Raw genomic sequence first — 21,734 nt, forward strand, 5'->3', positions numbered from 1 at the left:
GTGGGATAATTGGTAATGGGCTTGGTTCTATTAGGAACCTCATTAGGGGTCTTTGACTCATGATGAGGATCTTTTGAGGTGACAAGTTTTGATCTCCCTTCCCATATGGCTACACTAGTATCCTTATTCCATGAGTCGAAGGATGTCTTTGGTTGGAATGGCTCACCTATTGGTATTTTGTCTCTCAAATCCATTTATCTTAATTTTTGATGGAGATTGGTGAATTATTATTTATGGGAGACAAGTTGATTTTCAATATTTCAATGGAATATGATTGAATTGGAAAAAAAGGAAAGTTAACAAAGGGAATTGATTTTAAAAAGAGTAGAAAAATATTTATTATTAGTTTTTTATTTTGACATTAAAATTCAATTGCAAGAGGTAATAAATCTAAGACTTAGTTTAAAGATGGATTCCATATGATCGAAGCAAACACATTGACGAGTGATGCAAGTGCACAATTAATGCTTGACAATTTGGGCATTTGTCCACGCAATCGTTATTAGTTATGCATTCAAACTTTGCCTGAACCTCCTCTACCACACCTGCAATCTTATTCACCATTACTTCACATAGTTTCTATCGAAAATAACAAGTTAAAATACAAAAAAAACTCAAATATTATTTATGAAACAGCTGAATAAATGAGTAATAAAAAGAAAAAAATTATAGTTACCGGGTGTAAGAAGAAAGAGCATGAGCAATAAAAGTGTGGTTGTTGTAGATATCTTCATTTTCCGCCCTCTAAATTGTATAATTTCATAGTTTTTTATATGGTTTTTTCAGACCCATAACGTAATTAAATGGGGAAATCCCTTTTGATTTACTTCCCAAATTTAACACATTATGGTAAATAATTTTGGATGTTTCATATTTTGAGAAAGGATTACCCCAAAGTTTTTATTATACCCCATTATCATTTTTAAAAAATTCTTTGGCTGTTGAAATGTAGTTAGTAACATTTTGTTAAGCAAATAAAATAAAATAAAAACTCTATAGAGTGGTTTAGAATGTTGTTATTCTAATATAATTATCAAAACTCAAAATCCAATATTAACATATTATTATGGGATATTATCTTTTAGAAATATCTAAATATAAATATTATGTATACTCTTAAGATCTATGAAGAAGATTGAAAGGATTACCCTATTCTCGTCACATATACAACCTTCCCAATCTCTCACAACAATTTAATTTTTATTATTATTAGCTTTTTTATTTTATATTGATTGTGTTTTAATATTATTTTATATGCTTTGTTTGTATGTTATTTTGCATTCTCAACTCTCTTTTGAGTTTTTGGAGTTTTAAGCATATTATAATTATTGTTTTTCCATCAATTATGTGCCTTCATTTATTCAAAATTATTTTTATTTTTAATAATTATAATTTTGTGTCTTAATTATTTTCTTTTAACAATCAATTATGATTGCTTTTATGTTATAATGTTGTGCCTAAAATTTAACTATTACATTACAGAGGTTAGTTTATAAGGATTTTGGAGGTTATGAGAATTCTTTCCATTAATTGCAAGTTGTAATTTTGTGTTTTGTATCTCTTAAATTGTTTTGGATGTTACTTTTTGTGTCTTAATCTATTTTGAAGGTTACAAAATTATAACTCATCTTTTGTTTTCTCTCTTTCATTTGTTTGTTTATGTAATATTTTGCAAATATTGTTTTCATGGTAGTACATTATTATTTTTGGAATGTATTTAAAATAATTTTTGACATATTATGTTGAATCTTAATTTAGTTGATATTGATATTCTTGTCATTACAAGAGGACGTGAGTTTAAGCGTCTTGAAACACATTTATCCTCATATTTAAGAGTTAGTAAGGAATTATGAGTAGTACTAGGCATTGTATAAGGTTTTTTTGAATGCATGTAGTTCTAAATCTTTGAGCATATATATATATATATATATTTCAAAATGAGAATTGTTAAAATTACAAGTACAACTAAAAAATTAATTATTCATTAAAAATATTATTTTGCCAAATTTCTAAATTATTACTATAAATTTTATTGTTAATGTTTTTATCTAATTAGCGACTTTTAGATTGAATATATTAAGATTAAACTCTTTTTACTTTATAAGATTAAATATAGATAAAATAATAATTATTACATCTATTATTATGTTTTAAATTAATCAATTTCATTTATTTATTTTCTTATTTTTGTTCATGAGATTTTTATTGATTTTTTGTCAATTGTTTAATCCTTACCTTTAATTCTTTTTTTCTTTTTGAAGGTTACGTTTTATGCTTTTTATTTACTAATTGTTTTGTTAATTGCCATTCATTTTCTTTTAAGTTACATTTTATGCATTTAATATTTATAGAAGTTACAATACTTTTTTTCAAATAAACTATACAAATGTTTATCTAATTATGCCCGTGTTTCTGTTTTGGTCACTTAACTTTATTTTTTTTTTCAATTTAGGCACTAACGTTTAAATTCATTCTTGTTTTGGTCATCTGTCGTTAAATTGATACCGGGGAGCCTTTTTCTAACTGGTGTAATAACATACTTAGTGTAACACCCTTATACCCGATCCGACCCTCGAAACCCAATATAGGAATATTACATTTGATGCCAAAGCAATCATGACTAATCATTAAGCACTTTGAACATTAAACGATGAAATTTTCAATTAATCAATCCAGTAATATTATTCTAGAAGTTTAGGAACATTACTGATTAACCGAATATGTTTAGAAATGATTTTCAATCAATACCGGGGACAAGTATCAATAAAAAACATGAGGTACCTATACCTATGATGAGTATTGATACCAAAATTTCAAAATTTTGATGAAAGTGTCGATACCTTAGGCTTAAGTATCAATACTGATAGTCACGAGACTAACTAAAAATAAGACAAAGGCAAGTGTACCTATCTATAAATAGTATAGCTATGGTGAGTAGAGATATCATATCCACGAGAATTAAAAGTACTATTAATTATCATTTTCCTATTATTTAGTCGACAAATTGGTATTAAACTAAAATTACTAAATTAATCTAATTAAAGAACTCAACAGAGAATAAATCAAGAAAATAATTGAATAATAACCAATGAGAGAGACAATACCTAGGAAAGAATCCACCTAGACTTCATCTATTATTATGAATCGATTTAAACGATTTATTCACTTGATATCTTGATCCGTAAAATTCCTAAATTATGCTAATATCTCTTTCAAGAATAAGAGCAACTGACTCTAGATTGATTAATTGAAATCTCTTTCTAATTAAAACTTTTATTATCATATTAACTCAACCTATGGATTCCCCTATTAGATTTGACTCTAATCTGGTAGATTTATATCATCCTATTTCTAGGATTGCATGAAACTCCACTAAATTATACTAGATCTCCTCTAAAACAGAGACTTTTCCTCCTCTAATTTAAGCATATTAAACATGAATTAATATCCTGAAAATATTAAAACAAGAGATAAACACACATAACTGAGAACAAGAATTAAGTATTTATCGGGTAAAACAGAAATCAAATAATAGAATTCATCATAGGTTTCATCTTCCCTAGGTATCTAGGGAACTAGTTCATAATTGTGAATAAAAACATCTCAAAATCAAAATAACCACACGAAATAAAGAAACTCATAAAAAATTTAGAAGAAATTAAAAGCAGGTCTTCAATCTTAATGGAAATCTGCTTCAGAGTTGGCTCTAATGGTGTTCTTCGAGTTGTTTTCTTCAATATTCTCTGATGGCTCCCATCTCTCTTCTTCTATTTGGTATTTATAGACTTTAGAATGCCCAAAAAGCCTAAAAATTGTGTTTCTCCGCATGTTTGGGATGCATGTTTCGAAATCGACATGGTCTAGAATATGGCCATGTGTCTGGCCCGTATGGGAAGGCTCAACCCATGTAGCTCCTGAAATCTGCTCTTTTTGTCCAATTTTCACTCGTTTTTCGATCCTTTTACTCCAAAATGATCACCTAAGTATAACATGAATTCAAAGGATTAGGAGCATAAAATTCACCCATTTGTATAAATAATCATCCAAAAATGCATTATAAACATGATTAAAATATGTTACTTTCATCACTTATCAGATACCTAGCCTTCAATACTGATACCAAAATCAATATAAATACCAAAATTGCTTTCTATTTCGAAATTTTCTTATTTTAGGGCCCAGGTATTGATACCTTACCCCCATGTATCAATACCTTAGGTTAAATTGAGACAAAAATAGTTGAAAAAATTACTAAAACCCCCTACATTGATTCAAAATAGTCCAGTACTTCAAAACCAATTCGTTTAACCTCAAACACATTAAAATTAATCACGATAGCCATATAATAACATCATATATGCATGGATATGTTAAACTCTTATAAATTCATTTCAAAAGCTAACAAAATATGTCATTAGATCATCAAATTAATAAGGTTTCCAAAGTTTGCCTTTTATTTTATCTAATATTCACCTATACCAAGAACCTATGCACATGCTATACTAACCCCAAAATTCATACATAAAATCTTGCCTCTTGGAGTGGTGATAAGATGGGATGCACTTGACCTTGATATTAACTCGATGGGATCTACTGCACCTACGCGTTAGAAAATTAACGCGGTAAGTCTATGAAGACTTAGTAAGTACTTCAAGATTTTTAAAAACTACTACTAATAAAATTAAATTATATTCATTATATAGACATCTACTTCATATCAAATTAATCCCCAAATTTCAACATTTTCCAAAAATCATACTTACCGTAAACCATTAATTTATAATAGTTGAATTACGATACTATAGCCCAATGTAAACTAGCTGAACACTTAGGATATATAGAAATGAATCAATAATGCATTGTTAATGCATATCATATATCACTAAGTACAAAGTGCAAATAACGATAAGCACCGAAGTGCAAAATAATATCGATAAGCATCGAACTGTAAATTTTTACAACGATAAGCATTGAAGTGCGGAATAATACGATAAGCGCGCTAATTTTACTTAATGGCACATCAATATCCTAATAGCTCGAGACTCGTCTACATGGGCTTTTCTTGTTATTAAACCTTTACATTCATTCGCTTGACAGAAAATAATACAAGTTTGTACTTTTTACAATTTAGTCCTTATCATAATAATAGCGCTAAAACTTGTAAATTCTCTTCACCTTTTTCACATACAACACTATAATTTTTAAGTTACTTCATCTAAACCCACTTTCCACATATTCAAAATATCATAACATATTTTATTTTCTTTTGATTTAGTCCCTTTTTCACTATCACCATAATTCATCATATAATTGTACACCAAAACTACAATTGTAACGCCATGATTTATTCAATTCTATTTTTATGAATTCTGTCATAAATAAGTATATGCTTCAGTGGTTAAGTGATTTGGAGGTGTGTTCGGGGTCTGGAGGTCGAACCCTTATGCAAGCATTAATGTGTATTTATTTTCTTTTCTTTCTTGCGTGTGCAGTGCATGAGATGTGTTAGGGTGGACTTGGGGTTTTAATTTGATTGGGAGTTGTGCAGGGATAACGATGAATAAGCCGCATTTATCTATTAGGGTTTTTACACGTCCCGGGGTGATGATGGGCAAACCTCACGCAATGGTGAGTTTAGGCAAATCCATATTGCAAATACGGCAATTCATGTGATGCCTTAGTGGCATCCAAATAGAGCCTTTATGGTGTATTATGATTAGACTTTGTGGCGTATTCTGATTAGCCTTTCTGGCGTATTCTGATTAGCCTTTGTGGCGTATTTTAATTAGTCTTTGTGGCATATTCTGATTAGCCTTTGTGTTAGCCTTTGTAGTGTATTATGATTAGCCTTTGTGGTGTATTTTGATTGGCCTTTGTGACGTATTCGACAAAGTTTGTGGGGCGTGATTTGTTAAGCCTGAGTAGCATAATTAGTATTTGTCTTTGTAGGCAATTTTGTAATGTCTATGTAGTGTAATTGGTGAAGTCTATGTAATAGAATTTGGTTAATCGTCTATGCAGTAAGATTTGGGAAAGTCTTGGGATTTCTTCGATGGAAAATTTTGTGATAAGGATCTGATAAGTTTATATTTAACTTGGCTTATTTACCTTTGGAATAAATGGAATAAGGTCTAAGGAGTGTATCGCGATTAAGGGTATGCCTCTACAATTCTAAAGAAATTGTATGGTATCCGACAGAGTGGCTTGTTCAGGATATGGGCATATTTACATATATGAAAGGTGTAAACATTAGCTGGACTGAGTTATCTACACTATGAAGAGACAAAATTTGAGTTATTTGGTACTTATCAAATGTAAGATCAGTTAGTTAAGTTATCCGCCAGAGATTAATATATGGGATCATCCAACATGGAGAAAGATATTCAACGTTTGTTTGAAGAAAAATGTTTAAATATCATTTGATAAGATTTGGGGATCAGCCATACGTGAAATGAGAATTGATACGTTTAGTATTAAAGCTGGAGTCTAGGAATATATCTGATAGTATAAAGTATTAGCCAAACACTAAAGTGTGATCCAAATTTCTTTGAGATGAGGAATACAACCAGAAAAGCTCCAAGGTATTTTGTGTTAAAAACTCACTAAGTTTGTATGAACTTACAAGTGTTTGTTCATGTTTTAAGCGTTAATGTACGAATGAGTTCGCTAGAGGGACCAAGCCAGGAGCGCGCCAAAATGGCGGTTTTAGTCACGGTATTATGCATACAAAGGACACCATGGTGTATAGTGTATACTTAAACAAAACCATTTGGAATCCGTTTTAAAAACGTTAGGTGTTGTTTTTAAACTTTGATGTAACTATATAATATACAATTGTATCCTAAAAACCATAAAAAGAAATAAGAAGTATGTTTATGAGTACATATATGCCAATAGTTTAAATTTTAGCTATATGTTTATATGTGGTAACATCTGAGATCCAGACTCGATAATTCGGGTCGAGTTAAGGGCGTTACAAATGTAACCTCCCCAACCTGGCCTAAAAGTTATGATTGAATTTGGAAGATTAAATTGGCCACCAGAATGACCTAGTAAAACTATCGAAGTTTTTAAATCAGTCTTTCTAAAACATTTATTTACCTTAGAAGAAAAACTTAGTATGCTTCTAAAGATACAATATTGTTCCAAAAACCGATTGGTTTTAATGTTTACTTTCTAAAAGTTATTTTCCATTTTTTTTCAAAAATCTCTTTTACATAATATCGCAGTGGAAAAGTGATATTCAATATAGTTTTAATGAAAACCATAATTTTATGCATAATTAAATAAAAATCCATATTTCAACAACCTAATCAACTTAAATGTCATACATGCCAAAATTAACCCAAAATTTAAGTCTCATGTCACAGTTCAAATAAATAGTACAATTCTCAAATAACATAAATTATAAATAATACATCTAAAATGCTTTTATAAATTATATTCTGAGACAAGCCCTCCAAATGTCAAGTCCACATCTTAACCTTGTGGGATATTTGTAAAGATAGAAATTAATGGGGTAAGTTTAGAAAGCTCAGTGTGAGTCCAATCACAAGAAAATTGGTGTAAAACAATAGACAAAACATACAAAGTAATAATTCTTAGAATAATCACAATCGTATAGCAATTCAGAGTATTAGTTTTTCATATCAACATATCAATATAATATTCCATAATTCACCGTTTTGCATGTACATGCTTATGAATGGCAATGTAATTTTAGTTTATCAGAAGAGATCCTACCCAACTCCGTTATACACCACAGTAAGAGTTCCCAAAACTCATCCATCCCTACACACTGTATTGTGGATAAACCACCACTAATTTGCAGATAAATTGTCAGTAAAAAAATATAGGTAAACCACCAGTATTTCCATATATAAAGTTTGCAGATAAACTGCCAGTAAGTTATGGATGAACCACCAGTGTTTGCAAATTATTAAACTACCACTACTTCCTCCGTTCATATCGTCCCACCTCCATGCAATGCAATATGACATGCTTGTAACAGAATAGTGCAGAAACAATAGGCATACTTAACATGTATTCAGTAGGGCAAAAACAGTAATAGTAGTAATAGTTTATCAAAGTTACGGTGACAGTAGTCATGTAACATTCACATATCATACAATATAACAATAGCAATTCAGTCATTAAATCACAGATTCCAGAATATACATAATATCAAAGACTCAATTGAGTAAATAAAAACTCTAAAAACAATTCAGGGACTATATAAGGACTAAACTGAATAATTCATAAACTTTTGGGTAAAATTGTAAAATAAGGATCACACCGCAGTGTGGCCAAGCCGTGTAGAAGGGTTACACGACCCTATGGCCAGGCCATGTAACAGTTTGAGGTCATGTAGAAAATGATGAATTAACCTACAGGAAGGACACGGTTGTATGGCAGGCCGAGTAAAAGGCTGAGGTCATGTGGAAGATGAACTACCCTACAATTTAAAAGGGCACATGGTAGACCGTGTGGGAGACCGTGTGGCCCTAAACCTACACACGATCACCACCGATTCACTTGGAGAAAGCATACACCTTTCACCACAAGCCCGATTGGCGTTCCTTACAATCAATTTTGATTTAATTCACCTAGATTCGATTCTTCAACGGTAAATACACACAATTAATGATTGGTATCAAGATTTGGGCAAGATTATCAAATATTGGTAAGATTCGAAAAATAATTGATTAATCGAACGGAATTTAATTATAGAAACGAATGCACTTATTGATCTTGGCAAAGGTAACATATGATAACGACGAAAACTCTAATCACCATTAGAAATTGAATGAATGGGGGTCGATTTAATACGGGGAAGAAAAATAATCGATAGTTCAAAAGTAAAAATTATGGGAGAAAAAAAAAAGAAAAATAAGATGGAGAGCAAATTCTATTAAGATTTGAAAAGAGGCAAGATGTAGAATCTAATTAGGAAAAAATGGGTTAAATACCTAGGGCTTATAAACTCTAGGGGTGACAAGGTAAATATCCCAAAGTTTGGCCAAAATTAAAAGAAATGAAATGGGAAAGAGGGACTCAACCTAAGACCTCTAAGAAGGGAACTAGTACTTAACCATCAAGCCTAAGGCTCATTTCTTATTTAATTTTAATTCCTAACCGTATATATTTTGGGTGTGACAATTTGTCAAAAATTGATGTTTAGTTATTATATTTAACACTTCAAAAGTTAAATCCTTTCAAATTTTTTATTTGAATTTTTAGTTGATACACGTTTTTTTATTTATGAAAATACAAAAACTGAGAACTTATTAAGTTGGCTAATATGATGCTATATAAGATTGAGCAAAAATATAGTTGATAAATTTAAAAAAAAGAATGTTAATAATTTAATTAAAATATTTAAATTGAGAAAAAATATTTTTAAATATAAAAGTTAAATTTTATATTTTTAAAAGTACATAGAAAAAATACCATATAATTATATAAATCATATAAAAATATTGAATTATAAAATATATAAAATGATAAAATAATTAGTTTGTTGAATTCTTCTTTATATTAGCATTGTAACAATATTTTTAAAATCTACTTTTAAGCCAGACACTGCGACGTTGAAGGAACAAAGATTATTGATTATATTTTTGAAATATGCTATTAAATTTGTTTGCACACATTTTAATATTTTCGGTTTAACATTATATTATTAAGTTTTTTTTAAATGGTTTATATCTTCCCAAATATTGTTTAACAATTTTAATTAATAAACCAATATTAAATAATAACAATTTTATAAAACTAACGAGCAACCCGTGCATCACACAAGATAGTAAATTAGCTTTATAAAAAATCACAATCTAGAGGTATTCAGGGTTGGACCAATCTTAAACATCATATTAACACATTTTTATAATAGCTCAGCTAGACCTAAAATATGAACCTATTTTAGGTTATCAAATACTATTTTCAATATAATATTTTAATGTTTTCTTTATTTATTAAAATTTTATATATAGAGATAATGTTACTATTATATATTACTATATATTTAATTTATTTGTATATGTTATAAATTTTATAAAATATTAAAAATCTAAAAACCAGCTCGGACGTTGAATGCTTATATTTTAAAGTAACTTTGGAATTGAACAACAGGGTTAGTGAGACCCTCTCTGTTGTGTCATTTCCATGGGGTACATGCAATAAAAACGTGACAAAATGGTCCCAAGCTCAATCACGTTGTCAAAATTTTCTTCATGAATAATAATGTAATGAACTCAGACAAAATCTGTCTTTTCTTTTGCTCATATCATACGAAATCTATGTTCCGTCCTGTCAGCCACACAACTTTAAAATCTAGTAGATGCATAAGTCTAGGACAAAATCTGGGCTAACTCCAATATGGCGAGTTCTCTCTTGTCTCTCACCTCCAAACCACCATCAATCACCCGTCTACGCCACCAACGTCCACCACTAACCACCGTCCGTGTCAGTGCTGCAACCGTCACTACAACCACCGGGATGCCAGACCACCACCACCCTTCACTCGAAATCACTGGTGGAGGAGCTGATCGCTTTCTCCCTGCTTTCAACACCATTCACCTTCCTTACAAGCCTTTCCCCATCATTGGTTGGAACCGCCATCTTGAGACCATATTTGCTGCCTTCTTCCGTACTGTCCCCGAAGTTAAGTACCGCCGTGAGTGCCTCCGGACCCAAGACAATGGCACCATAGCCTTGGATTGGGTCTATGGCGACCACCGCAGCTTGCCTTCCGACTCTCCGATCCTCATTTTACTGGTTTGTGTATTATCTGTTTTAAATACCCTTTTGTTTAATTTGATGAAAGGAGGGAAAAGTATTCAATTTCAGGGGTTTGATTTTCTACCCTTTTGTTTGGTTGGTGGGAAACGTTGAATGATTGTTGAAATTGAATGTTGCAGCCAGGGCTAACTGGAGGGAGTCAAGATTCATATGTGAAGCATATGCTGGTGAAAGCTAAGAGCAAAGGCTGGAGGGTTGTAGTGTTCAATAGCAGGGGCTGTGCAAATAGTCCTGTTACTACTCCTCAGGTACTATACTACTAATAAATTTCTTTCTTACGGATTTAAATTACGGTCGCGGACTTATACTCATTTTATCCTTGATTTGCAGCTCCAAACAGCTTCATTCACAGCAGATACTTGTCATGTAGTAGATCATGTTTCATCTAGGTACCCCAAAGCAAGTATTTATGCTGTTGGTTGGTCTCTTGGAGGCAATATCCTTGTCAATTACTTGGGAAGGGTAAGCGAAATAGGGTTTTTTTTTTTAAGGTCCGAACATATATCGGAAATAAAATGAAAAGTCTGAATAACATAACCCGCCTCATGTATAAGTTATTAAATTTTTGGCATGCAGGAGCACCATAGGTGCTCTCTCTCTGGTGCTGTATCACTGTGCAATCCTTTCAACTTAGTGATTGCAGATGAAAATCTCCGAAAGGGCTTCAACAATATTTATGACAGAGCACTTAGGGGAGGTCTTTCTAGAACTTTTGACAAGTAATTATACATGAATTTCCTCTTACTGTTAATTGCATTAAAATTTGAAGATATCCTTTTTTGAGTCCATATAACATGAAATGATTCTACCATGCTAGACATGCTTCCCTCTTCGAAGAAATGCATGATGAATATAATGTCCAAGCGGGTTTGAATCCTCGTACCGTACGGGAATACGATGAAGCAATAACACGAGGTATGTTTTGTCTTACATCAAACCTGTGTTACTCGAACTAGGGATCGAGTGAGTATCGAATATGATATGGGCTTGATATCATTATGTATCCAATGAACATTGATATGAAACTATGACCTTAGCATCAAAGTAGTTTTGCTTTCCTTTTTTTCCTTGCTTTTCAAGCAATGTCTGTTTGATGACAGATTTAACAACTGACTAGAGTTGCTATGTGTAACACATTGCAGTGTCATTAGGTTACAAGTCAGTGGATGAATATTACTCAAATTCATGTAGTTGTCATGTCGTACAACATGTCCGGATCCCTTTGCTTTGCATCCAGGTAGCTTTGTGGGCAGTTCATACTGTGATTGGTTTTGGTTTCAAAAGTTTTAAACATTGATTTTCAGCATCCATTATACTTTAAAAACCTGATTCATTAATGGTGTTTTGCAGGCTGCAAATGATCCAATTGCGCCCATTGAGGCAACTCCTTACTCAGATATCAAGGTAAGTCTAGGTCATCCTGTGACTCATTCTACCATACTAAATGTTTAATCAGCACAGATGCTTGGCATCCCAAAAACATGTTGGAAAATCCGGAGTATCCTATTCACACTAAAGAATGTCTCCATTGACTTCCATAACTAATGAAGTGTACTTTCTGATGTTTTAAGGACAACCCGAACTGCATGCTGATAGTAACACCCCAGGGTGGTCATTTAGGCTGGGTTGCCGGTGATGACGCACCCTTTGGAGCTCCCTGGACTGATAATGTGGTGATCGAATTCCTTGAACATCTGCAAAAGAATGCATCTAAACCCGAATCATCTTGAGCTATGGAGATAGAAAACTCTGCGGCAGGATTCAGAGGGCTTGCATCAAACAATAACTAGAGTAAGCAAAGAGCATCTGTACACGTTGTAAACATCTAATCTTTGAATGTACAATCATAACATGTGAGCTCCATTAGAAAAAAAACTTGAATGATCTGATTCACATTGTTCATGGAGATTAGTGAATCATACATTATGTTCAAGAAATGTGTTACTGAACATCGAAAACGATCAGAGGAACTTTGACTGATCATTTTCCAATCACTTCCTTCAATAGTTGATGAACTCAGGGGTCTTGAATGCTAATAATAATCCAAAGTTTGTTGTATTGTGAAAAGGATATATGTGCTGATGAGAGAGCTTGACCTTTTCCTGTATTTAAGGAGATTTATACTGAAATTGGCAGAATCAGAGTTAAAACAGTGTAAAGAACGGAAAGGCAATTAAAGAAGAAAACAGGTGGAGGGATGCATTGCTGTGGGAAGAAGAAACTTTTATTGCTTTCAAATTGCAAAATGAGGAACTTTGACTCCATGAGTTCTGTATGAGAACTACATCAAATCTTAGCTACAAAAAAATGTTATTATTTTCAGTCTACCATGAATCTTTTTCCCTTGATACCCTCGGATCTAAGATGACAATACAAAAGGCGTACCTTGCTTTCTCAATTACAAAGAGAATCGACTATGCTACCAAGCAGAATCACAGCTACAGATGAAAAGATATAAGACCAACTGTTTGATCAACAGCATCATCCAAAGATATCATCATAAGGAACAAAACCAAACTCTCAGTGTAGCATGAGCTAAGGAGCAAGAACCGGAAAACCCAAGAATTGATAAATTTATACATGATGCCTGTTTTAGCATGCTCCTTCCAACTTTTAACCAATTTTGAACTGGAAGCAGAAGGTGCCTAGTGTCTGATGGATGTATTTGGCTACCGTGATGAATAAGCTTCGCAGTTAAAATCACCATCTACTTAATCTTCTGCTTAATGACATGCCGCAATTGGACCTTCTGACTTTCGGTTCTTGCCTCCAAAAGTTTTGCCTTCAAACTCTTCTTCTGTACGCCGCGAGGCCATTCAATGCACCCTTTCATCCCCTTCATTATGTGCGGATGACCCAGGTCAGGTGAACTCCAATGTCCCACCAGGTCCAAGGGGCTGAACCCACCATTATCTGACCCTTTATCTGGGGACATGATACTGCCGTTACACTTCCTTCCATCAGAAAGCCTTCCATTGGTTCCTTCTACTGAGATTACCTTGAAATGTTCTTCATTTTTTGGGACTGATCTCCAAAGCCTCACAATGGGCGACACCTTCTTCAACTGTCTTGCAGGCAAGGAACAAACTTCGCTAATTTCTGTCACTGGGGTATCTCCTTCCCATTCAGTTCCACTCCCAGAGAGATTGCTGTGCCGATGAAACTTATCTGCAGATGCAGCACTCCCTTTCGGTGAATAACTTGAGCCTTGACCCTCAATATGGCTGATAGTTTCCCATCCACTCTCATCTTCTTCAATCTCATCTTTATGATCACCATACAGATTCGAATGTCTCAGATTACCATCTTTTTTCATCATATTCATTTCGGCACTTGCCATATGAACTTTAGAGGCATGGCTGGCTGGACTACATGCAACAGATGGTTCAGTTTCCCTTTCATTGGCCTCAGCTAACACCACATCTTCGAGAACAGCAAAAATGTCATCAGGGTTTGCCGACTCATATGCAAATTCCTTGATTTCTTGGACATTAACTGAAGCAGCAGCTTGTCGAAGTGATTCTGCTTCTCTCATATCTTTCACATCCAGAGTTCCGGTCCTTGACCTTAGAAAAGTATCTAAATCTGCAACAAGCTTGTTTATCTGTGAATACCTTTCTTCAAGTGCTACTTTTGCATCAATGAGCTTCATCTGTACACATTCTTCACGCCAGACCTCAGCCATCTGCAACATCTTTCTTTCCTCATCGACTTCGTCTCGAAGCTTCATGGAATCTCTCTTTAATGCTTCCACTTCAGTCTTGTCTTCTCCAATTTCCTTAGCAAGCTCATCACATACTTCTTCAATTAGTTCTCTGTCCTTTCTTTCCTTTTCATAGTCCTGCATATATTGCTTTGCTGATAACTTGGCAGCAGCCAGCTCTTTCACCAATTTGGAACTGACAATCTCAAGTCTCTGCCGGTTTTTCTTTTCCCGATTCAAATCAGCTTTGACATCATTGACAAATGCACGTATTTTCTCATGCTCTCTGCTTCGCCACGCAGCTCTTTCCTCACTCACTTTTCTCAAGAAGTGCTCATGTTTCTTCTTTGAGGACCAGCACTCAGTTTCAAGCTCCTTGATGCGAACTCGAGCCTGCTCTAGCTCAGCTTCAAGGGCAGAAACAATTGATACTGCACTTACTTGCTGGTCAATACGCTTCATGCGACTATAAATTTGCCGTACCTCATCTGTTGTTCTGAAGCAGACAGGATCCCACTTCGTTGCCCCCTCCATCGCAGAGTTTGAAAATTGAATTAAAGGCTCGACCTTAAAAAGGAGAAAAGTAGCTTAAGATCAGAAGAGTAAGAAATCAATTAATTTTCATACCAATAAATTCTGCATTTATCTGGGACCAAGGCTTTCGCGTTGGTAACATTTGAGATGCCGAAAAGAACAAGAACATTTTATTTTCTTTAAAAGATCATCAAAATGGAACCTAACAAATCCCACTAAGAGAAACTATAGAATGCAGGTTCTGCAATGCACGACACATTTGCCGCACGAGTGAGATACCAATGGTTTGGTTTTCTATCAATGTTTTACATATTGATCAGATCATTACAAGTTCAAGATTGAACGATGAAGCTCAAGGAGGCAAGCATACCTTACGCCGAAAGCTGTTCTTTGCAGGAGAGACAGAACTAGGGCTTTGTAATGGATCCTTTGGCTCTGAACCATAGAATTTGTCCTTGTGATGATAAAGAAACGGGACACCGATAAAACCGTTACCAGCCTGCAGAAAATTACAAGGTAATTAAACTCATAAGGTCCTAATAATGAATCAAATTGCTTAACTACAATAAATCAATCAAGACACAGAAAAGTATATCAGTAAAAGCAGAGCAAGCAGAAGAACATTCAGATGTAATTTAAACAAATTATCAAATGTATAGAGGATCAAGCAAATAGTAAATGTCAACTAATCTTATAACCCTTTTTCAAAGATAATATCCATAGAAAGCCTGTAAAATACTACTCATAAAAGCCTCTCAGAATTATGACAATAAAAACCAGACCATAGCTTACAATGACAAGAAACTTCAAACATGATCAATGCATCAAAAAGGTGATTGTCGGAAATGATCATATGTGCAATATCAATATATCAAAAAAAAAATTTAATGTTTTTAAAAGATCTTGCATCTTACCGCAATACCAATATCCCGGAGATGTATTAATAAAGGTGAACTTTAAGAAAAATGAAACTTATCAATCATTATAAAGATCATTTTCTTGGGCAAGCAAAAGTAGAAAGCTTCATTTTCTTGGCATGCAGGCAAAATCTAAAACATTACAAAGATCAGCGTTATATATATAAAAGTTCACTTTTAAAAATTGAAAATAACACTTTAACAATGATTGTATTATAAAAGAAGAGCATTATTTTCAGTATTAAAGCTTCAAACTTAAGCAGAAAATTATCCAAACAATCTCACTTCTTCATCACATCATTCCCATTGTAACGAAAATAAATAAAACCACAGATCTTTGAGCCAGAAAAGGTTAAAATATCTCACCTTCAACCCCAACTGTTCCCTCCTCCTCTCTCCCCCACCCAGCGTCACCGTCTCTGGCAACTGCAACCGCCACAATCCACCTGCAAGCTTCCTCGCTGATACAGTTGAAGTTCCTTTCCTCCGTCGTGCACGACCACCATCCTCCTCCTCCTCGAGCTCCTTCTCAACTCCACCGCCTTTATCTCTCACTCTCTCCCTTTCCTCCATCTTCCATTTCAACAACGGCGTCTCCGGCCTGCTCCGCCGCCCAACTATCGCTGCACCGACCCTCTTCCACCTCGTGTTCCGTGTCGTCCGCTTCCTCGTCGACTTGAGATCCGCGTCCGCCGGATTCCTTCCCGAAAATGTCGTCGGTAAACTCATTTCCACTGTCACCTTCTTCACTCCGAAACTCAAACCTCTTCCATCAACATTCCGAAACCAAATAACATAAAATAAAGAGAAACAAATTTCCAACTTCACGTTGAAAACAAAACAATACTTTGTAAATTTAGTTTGTGAAAAACTCCATTTCTCTTTCAGTGAAGTCTCTGAAAGTGAATGAAGGTAGTGAGAGATAGGGGTGAAAAAAAAGCTGAACTAAGACAGGATTAAGAGAGAGAGGCAGAGTTGATGTTTTTCTACTTTGGTTGTTTCTGAAATGGAGAAAAAAAAGAAGACGTAGTCTAGATGTGTACAAAAATACGGTAATACATTTTACTGTATTTTATACGGTCAACATATAATGTGGAATTAGATACGTTGTCCCTTACTTACTGTTTGATTACGTGCTTTGTGATTCCAACGCTGTGGACAATCTAAATTGAACTTAGATACGAAGAAAATATATATTCATGGTCAAATTGTGTTATTAGTCCCCCTACTATGCATAAATTAAATTATATATATTCTATTTTCTATATAATTTTAATTTTAAAATTTCAATTTTAACATAAAACTGCAACAATAGTTGCATTCATTATCTAGAATTTTGATGAATAATATATTAGGGATTAAAATTTCAATTTAAAAAAAAAGTTAGGAAAAAGTATGATGATCACATAAATTTCATCCGTCCGTGAATAATGGTTTATTAAAAAGCATGGGAGAGGATAAACCATGTGGCATTTTTAGAGAAATCCACGTGGGATTCGAAATAACTATTCCTTTGGAAGCAGACGAATTGAACCCACATGGGGTGGGTTGATGTTCGTGCCTAAAGGAAATTGAATAATATATTATGCCCTTTTTACTTCGCAAATATTAGATCTAATCTTAGTTATTTTGGGAAAGAGTAGGGTTCAACCAAATTTATGATGCTCCAACGCAAATATTTTTACTCACTTTGATGGAGAGCTTGAATTTAGTTAATTTATAGGTGGATATTAAAAAGTGATATTTAATAAATTTAAGTTGAATCAATTCAATGGGGTTTAAACTGGTTAAAAACAAGCACATTAAAAGAGGGTAATCCAAAGTGATAGAGTTGCCCCAAAGTTTATGCGGCCAACACTTGTAAGGAAAATTTTTGTCTAAGATTGTGGGGCACCCAAGAACCAGACTTCAATAATATTTGTTCCAAGTGGGGGTTTTCATGGGACTTGTGGTCAATCAATGGCCCACTAGTGTTTCAATGCCTTATAATAATTAAGCTGCATATAGTAAATAAAAAGGCAAATCAAATCTTACTTGCTAGCAATGTGCCCAAAAGACTAGGGTACTATCACCCATGGCAGCATTCAATTACTAAAAAACATGACAAAAACACATTTATGATCGCAATTTAAATCCTATCGTCTTTTGTACTAAGAAAACCCCAAAAGATGGCATAAAAAGGAAACTTAGAGAAGCGTGCGACGGTTTGGACTGCATTTGTTAGATGGTGGGCATCCTCTGTGGTCATTTCTGAATGTGTGTAATTGGATAGTCTACACCATCTTCCATCAAGCTGGGAATTGAGTGACAAAATGAGAATGCTATCAAGCTTTAATTCATGAGTTTTGAGCCCGTTCCCTAGAGGAGCCTTTCTGCAAACACCAAATCATCATATTCATCACTCTATTTCATTCAAACAAAATCTTATTTTCATTATATCCTAGTCTATTCCATCCTAACAACAATCATACATTTTAACTTCATCCTTTTACATTTTTCAAACGCTTCTAGCTAATTATACTGAACTAGAGATGGTAAAAAATAACCTAAAATCAATGGGTTCTAAGTTAATCCGACCTGATAAGATTAGTGTTTCATTTTCTTTTTCTTTTTTTTTTTGAAATCAAGTTTTTGGTCGAGTTAGATCAGATTTAACATGAAATTGCCTTCATAATATATATATATATATATAATATTAATTGGTTAAAAATCCTTAAAATTTATCGCTACCAACACCATTTTACCACATTTACTATCATTTCACACTAGTTTCTTTCCTCTCTTTTTAATTTTCCCAAATTTCTCTCTCATTTTTATTCCTTATATTTTTTCATCATGGTTTTTGTTGCAAATCATGAACACAATAAATTCTATGTTTAACAAAAAAAAAAAAAAAACCACATCAAGGGGGAGTGATGCCATTTATTTTTAATTTAATCAATCACATTTTCAAAAAGAAAAAAGTTTGAACTCGAGCAGGTTGGATCAGGTATACAATTAATTTTCGAGTTCAAGTTTCGAATGAGCTAACTTTATTTTTAAATCAAAGTCGGATTGAAGTCAGGACGTGACGATAGAATACCGAGTCGGGGTAAGGCGGGAAAAAATCAGACCACCCCATTGCCATCACTAACGAACTGATGTCTAGGGGTGATTAATCGACTAATTCGATCTAAAAAATTCAATAACTAACTTAATCAACTTTCCTTTTTTAAAAACAGGAAACGAATTGATTTTCCTTTAAATTTGACAAAACCAAATAGACATTTTTGGTTGATTCGATCAGGAAACCAACTTAACCAACATTATATTTTATTTTTTAATTGTGAAATTATTAAGCTGATAATATTGTCTTGCTTTTAAGGTAATGAGATTTTGACCCCATAAAATTAATAAAATGGTTGTTTTAAAAGAATAACATTTTAAAAAAATTAAATTTAAGATTTGAAGATAATATGCTATTAGGTTTAGTATTTTTAAGTTTAATTTTTAGTATTATGTATAAATTATTAATTCATTTTAATTTTTGAGTTTTAGGCATTGGATTTGGGTTTATGTAATGGATTGGGTTTAGATTTTTATATATATATATATATATATATATATATATTGTTTAATTCAGTTAATTCGATTTTACTAAACCTCCCGAACCGACTAAAACTAAAATCAATTGGTTCAGTTGATTTAGTCATTTTCACTCAAATTTTGTACACCCCTCCCATCAACTGCCCTTAATAAATCCATAAGGAAAATGCTTACCATTCTTTAAACTCATAAGCGGTGCTATAAAATTTAAAAGGACTAGTCAGTGCTAAAAAGAAGTTTTCTTTAAACTCATAAGCGGTGCTATAAAATTTAAAAGGACTAGTCAGTGCTAAAAAGAAGTTGAAAACAGCAAGAATTGTGTCTTCTCATCTCCCATGCTTGCAACGCTAAGCCTACAAGAGCCACTCTACGTATACCTCTCTATCGTAGATGAACCACTGGTTACAGTTCCCCTTAAACAATTTCATGACTTATAAATCCTAATATACTACATCAAGGAGAACTAAATTACACCAAGATGGAAAAACTTGTTTACACAGTAGTTGGTGGTAGCACACAAGTAATGAGCATATTTCCAAGTGCACCCAATTATCGTTTTATCGGATGCCCTGCTGAAAGACATTTTAGAAAAGATAGTTCCTCAAGAAGACTGATAAAATAGAGTATAGAATTTAGTAAATTTGGTCAACAATTTCAGCTTAGTCAAGCAATCAAAGCATAAGCTCTAGCAAAAATTGCACTTCTAAAAACAATGCCAACAACCCCACCAACGCATAAAATAGCTAAGAACATGTATCTTGTGATAACCCTAATTTATAATGACATCATCTATCACAATGCAACAAATCCGTATACTGTACCTTATTTGCGGATGGATTATCCATGAAGATAAGAGCGAGAGTAGGCATACTACTCATCTATCCCTAAGGCCAAGAATGAAAATATTGCCTTGTATTCTCCTTCCCCGCTTCAAATAATGTTTTTAAGTATGAAGCATTGATCATTGGCTTATAGCTAGCTAAAACTGTATACACACATGTTATAGCTTCTGTTGATTCGTAGTTGGTAGCTCAACAACTCAATGGAAACTATGACATTAGAGAGCCTACTTTGGTGAAATATCTTCAAATATTGAAACATCTTGCCACTTGTTTCAATGATATCACTGTTGGAACTTTAACTATTTGGGATACCTTTGTTTCATTCATTGTTCAGACAACACTGGGGACAACATGTTAGGACAACTCTTGGGATAATGAGTTAGGATAGTTAAAGTGAAGTGAATTTGTTGGACTTGGTTAGTTTTCTATCAACAATAATTCTTGGATTGAAGCTACAGTTATTTTTTATCTTGCCGGTCAATTTTATTTTGAAGAAGAGAAGGGAGAATGGTTATTGATTCAAATTATCCTATCTTTATCTTTTAAGTGTATTTGAAACTGATGAGAGACTTGCATATATGAAGGAACTTGTGGGATAATTATTAAAGATAATTCAAGAGATAAATTTAACTTTTAATTAGGAGTTTTAAGCTTATTAAAATGCTCCTGAAGAACTCTTGTATCAACTTATAACTAGGAGTTTTAAGCTTAACGAAATTTTTATACTCTATTTCTATCATACAAGTAGAACATAAAATAATAATAAAATAAATTTTTCGACTTCAAATTTATGATCCCGAAACTAATATTTTGATTTTACTGAAAACGAACTGTTACAATACCATTTAAGTTTTTAAGGTGCAGTTGCTTCATAAATTATAAAGAAATATGTTATAAAATTTTAATTAATTATATGAATTAAATAATAAAAAGTGAAATAGAAAAACATATGTTAAAAGTGTGGTGGAAGGAAAGAGAAACATAATTTCTCATCTTCTTCATACACCCGAACCACCATAGGAGAAAAAGGATGCTTTCAGCCTAGGGACTTTGAGTTTTAAGCAACAAATTGATTAGTTCAATTTAGTCATTTTTCTTGTAAATTTTATTTTTTGGAGATCGAGGGAGCTTAATCTAGCTAGCCCATGTCTTAATTTGTTAAACTATTGAAGTTTGAAAGTTTTAATAGTTGAGAATTGAAAGTTGTAGGTATTAAATTTATAGATTTTAAGCTTAGAGATGAAAAATGACTAAATTGTGAAGTTAATTTGTAGTTTTGTGCAATGGAGACTAAAATGCATAAAGTGTGAAATTTGATATAGAAATGAGAAATAGGAGGTCTTAAATAGACAA

General features: G+C 33.1%; 2 protein-coding genes across 2 annotated transcripts; one reads left to right on the plus strand and one right to left on the minus strand.

Annotated features, from left to right (window-relative positions):
• Positions 1-10,288: 10,288 nt before the first annotated feature.
• LOC105783112 (embryogenesis-associated protein EMB8) lies at positions 10,289-12,867 on the plus strand. Its single transcript, XM_012608328.2, has 8 exons — positions 10,289-10,776; positions 10,920-11,048; positions 11,131-11,262; positions 11,377-11,519; positions 11,618-11,715; positions 11,943-12,037; positions 12,151-12,204; positions 12,372-12,867. The coding sequence occupies exons 1-8, from the start codon at positions 10,378-10,380 to the stop codon at positions 12,528-12,530; spliced, it is 1,209 nt and encodes a 402-aa protein (XP_012463782.1). The 5' UTR covers positions 10,289-10,377; the 3' UTR covers positions 12,531-12,867.
• Positions 12,868-13,002: 135 nt separating this feature from the next.
• On the minus strand, positions 13,003-16,951 carry LOC105783111 (uncharacterized). The gene is made up of 3 exons (XM_012608327.2): positions 16,321-16,951; positions 15,408-15,536; positions 13,003-15,070 (listed from the first exon to the last, which is right to left on the minus strand). Exons 1-3 carry the CDS (start codon positions 16,681-16,683, stop codon positions 13,508-13,510), a joined length of 2,055 nt encoding a protein of 684 aa, XP_012463781.1. The 5' UTR covers positions 16,684-16,951; the 3' UTR covers positions 13,003-13,507.
• Positions 16,952-21,734: the final 4,783 nt, after the last annotated feature.

Source organism: Gossypium raimondii, chromosome 13 (genome assembly GCF_025698545.1).
Source record: "Gossypium raimondii isolate GPD5lz chromosome 13, ASM2569854v1, whole genome shotgun sequence".
NCBI classification, from domain to species: domain Eukaryota; kingdom Viridiplantae; phylum Streptophyta; class Magnoliopsida; order Malvales; family Malvaceae; genus Gossypium; species Gossypium raimondii.